The sequence below is a fragment of the Vanessa atalanta genome, chromosome 17 (genome assembly GCF_905147765.1).
Source record: "Vanessa atalanta chromosome 17, ilVanAtal1.2, whole genome shotgun sequence".
Lineage (NCBI taxonomy): Eukaryota > Metazoa > Arthropoda > Insecta > Lepidoptera > Nymphalidae > Vanessa > Vanessa atalanta.
In genome coordinates this window covers 3846235-3849045 of record NC_061887.1, presented here as the reverse complement: position 1 = coordinate 3849045, position 2811 = coordinate 3846235, and the positions used below count along the sequence as shown (strand labels likewise).

General features: G+C 28.4%; 1 protein-coding gene across 2 annotated transcripts; it reads right to left on the bottom strand.

Moving 5' to 3' along the window:
- Window positions 1-685: 685 nt before the first annotated feature.
- LOC125070363 (lysM and putative peptidoglycan-binding domain-containing protein 3) lies at window positions 686-2070 on the bottom strand. Of its 2 annotated transcripts, none has more exons than XM_047680202.1 (3): window positions 2052-2070; window positions 1692-1869; window positions 686-1423 (listed from the first exon to the last, which is right to left on the bottom strand). In XM_047680202.1, exons 2-3 carry the CDS (start codon window positions 1827-1829, stop codon window positions 851-853), a joined length of 711 nt encoding a protein of 236 aa, XP_047536158.1. In that variant the 5' UTR covers window positions 1830-1869; window positions 2052-2070; the 3' UTR covers window positions 686-850. The 2 variants fall into 2 exon arrangements, with proteins under 2 accessions (XP_047536158.1, XP_047536157.1); XM_047680201.1 differs by lacking the exon at window positions 2052-2070 and adding an exon at window positions 1959-2019 and having other exon boundaries at window positions 710-1423.
- Between the last annotated feature and the right edge of the window lie 741 nt (window positions 2071-2811).

The following is a 2811-nucleotide window of genomic DNA, read 5'->3' as shown; positions in this document are numbered from 1 at the left end:
AATAGCAAATAAAATAAAAAGGTTTATTTTGTGAAAATATTGTTTTATTTATTTTACAATTGATTTGTACTGTGTGGATTTTGTTTTGGTATCGTATAATTTGTTTTGTTAAATAAAAATAATGAAAAGCAAAATTAAAATTTAAAAAAAAATGTCAGGTATAATAAATAATTATTTCGTCAGTCTCAATTTATATTTTTTTTTCAATAAAAATAAAGGTGTTAACAGTATTTGATATTAGCACTTATTTAAAAGGCCGAGGTAATCATGTATACACTCAATATAAAATAATATATTATTTTATATTGAGTGTTATATCTAAAACTGCTTAAATATTTATTATAATATATATTTATTTTAATTAACACTACATTAGATACTTGAAATTAGTTGTCAAATGATAAAAAGAATGTTTTATGTTTGTAATTATGTAACTCGTTTATGAAAATTCAATAAATCCAAAGAAGACCAAAATACATTTAATTTTGTTATTGAGGTCAACAAAAACGATTGTTATCTCACAACTTTGGTCAATATAGAATAATAACAAATAATTTGTCTCGACTCTTTTTATGTCATGTTGAGGAGAAAACAAATTCCATTTTATTTAAAAATAGATGTCATAAATGAACATATTTGATATATTATCATATTATACATAGCCGACAATCACATTTATTAATCATAAAAGGATGAAAATAAACAAAAAGTGCTTATATTATAACTATATTTAAGAATCACATTATGTCCCCTTAAATTTATGAAAAATATATATACACGTTTTAAAAAATATGTATCAAAATATCGCCGAAACTTAAAGCTTTATGATCAGATCAAACCTACCAATATTTCATCTTGTCGGATGCAACGGTGGTATGTCTGAATGTTCATGTTTGTCTAGATAAAACATGATATACAATAGTGGCGTCAGAACACCAAGAATAAGTAAGCAGCAAACAAGATGATACCACTTTAATCCAAAATCTGCACCGTGTGATGTCAATTCTTTCACTACCACAGCTTCAACAGGAACCTTAGTCTTACTAGGCAAGAGTTGGGTATCCTCTGATATGGATTCATTTTGTTCTGTATCTGTATATGGAGTGACGGATGGAGCCAGAGAGCTATTCATAACAACAGTGTTGCAATCAATTGCAAAGTCAGCTTCCTTTGTTTCCATGCCATTTTGAATATTATTGTTATGTTTCTGGGGTGAATTATTTTCTACAGGTTGGTAAAGCATATTATGCATACTGAGGCTGGTAGATACTTGGTTAGATGTAGACGGTAAAGGTGGTTGAGGCTGAGGTGCAGGAATCATTTCTGTGAGTACCGAGTAAGGTGTAACAGGAACTTTAATTGTTCTTCTTGCAAATATTTCATTGTCTTTATGTATTTGGTTAATCCTTTTTAATTCTGAAATCTAAGGATTAATTTTATTAATAAAATGAATGTAAGTATAAAAATGTATTCAGTTGAAACATATATAGGTAATTGAGGATCACACATTATATTAAAGTAACAATTTTAAATGATCTATAAAAATATTGATTTTAAATATAAATAATATTTAATTAGAAAATTATTTCAAAGAATTTGCTTAATTAAGATAAGATAATTGTGATTATTATGAATCATATTAGGAATAATTGGTCAAAATGTAATTATAATCATCAATGAGTATGTCTTACAGAACAATGAAATCGTAGCGAGATAGCCTGTAGTGTATCGCCTTCTTGAACTTGGGCCTCTATGAAATGGTCCTGGGGCTTTATCCTGTATAATTGAATCTCGCTTTGAAATTCCTTGTCATCTCTTACACCGTTCATATTGGAGATCAGGTCATCCCCGTTGTGTGTCAATCGCGTTCTGGATAACATTATTAATGAAAACTGCCTTTAACTAAACATTATGCTATTCTAATCTTACTACGCGTTTCACGGAATATTAGACCTCACCTTTGTTTCATTTTTAAATACAACACTAAAACTAATATAAATTCTCATGACCTGTTTAAATAATACTATTCTACCTTAAAATTGAATATTTACCACGTAATCAATAAATAAAAAAATACAAAAACAGCTGTTGATATCATTATTATTCTATTGACAAAGAATTTTGACGTTTTGCTTTCGATTTTGCCACATTGGTATTTTACACAGATTAAAAATTAAGTAGACAGTATAAATATTGTACACTTAATAAAAAAAAAAAACAAGGACTTGGCAATTTTTAAACGTAAGATTACGTTAAGGTTTTTGTACACGTTAAAATAAATTATGCTATACGTTGTTATGATATAAGATCACTGGGGAGAAAGAATACTAAGGAAATATTAGATTTCATAGAAGAGGTCTCAAATAAATCGAACAATGTGTAAAGAATAATCTTTACCACAATATACCTAGCATATTTAAGGTTGGGTCGCTCTAATGAGCATAATACATACTCGTGTCAGAGGGACTCACAATAAGGAGGAATACAAGACAGGAAAAAGTAGTAAGTTAGAGGAATTGGACAAATAGTTTACTGATATGAATAAGAAAATTAAAGAGTTTATTACTGCAAAACATCAAGAACTGTACGCGTTCTATTCATCTTATATCTTTTTGAAAATTTGGCAACTATGCATTTTTGTATGTGTTATGTGATTTACAACCATATTTAATTAATATGTATTTGGCGATAAGCCTCCTTAGATATATCACCACTCTTTGTTAATGGAGTGCCTCTCCTTATGTATTGAATAGAAGACTGTTAAAAGGGTTTGTCTATATAGTCTATTTAGACCACCGACTCTCTCACGAC

What these genes read in the sequence shown, in the direction of transcription:
- LOC125070363 (XM_047680201.1), bottom strand. An exon ending in CGCTACGATTTCATTGTTCT is followed by an intron (nt 1,424 to 1,691) that starts GTAAGACATACT and finishes ATTAATCCTTAG; the next exon opens with ATTTCAGAATTAAAAAGGAT.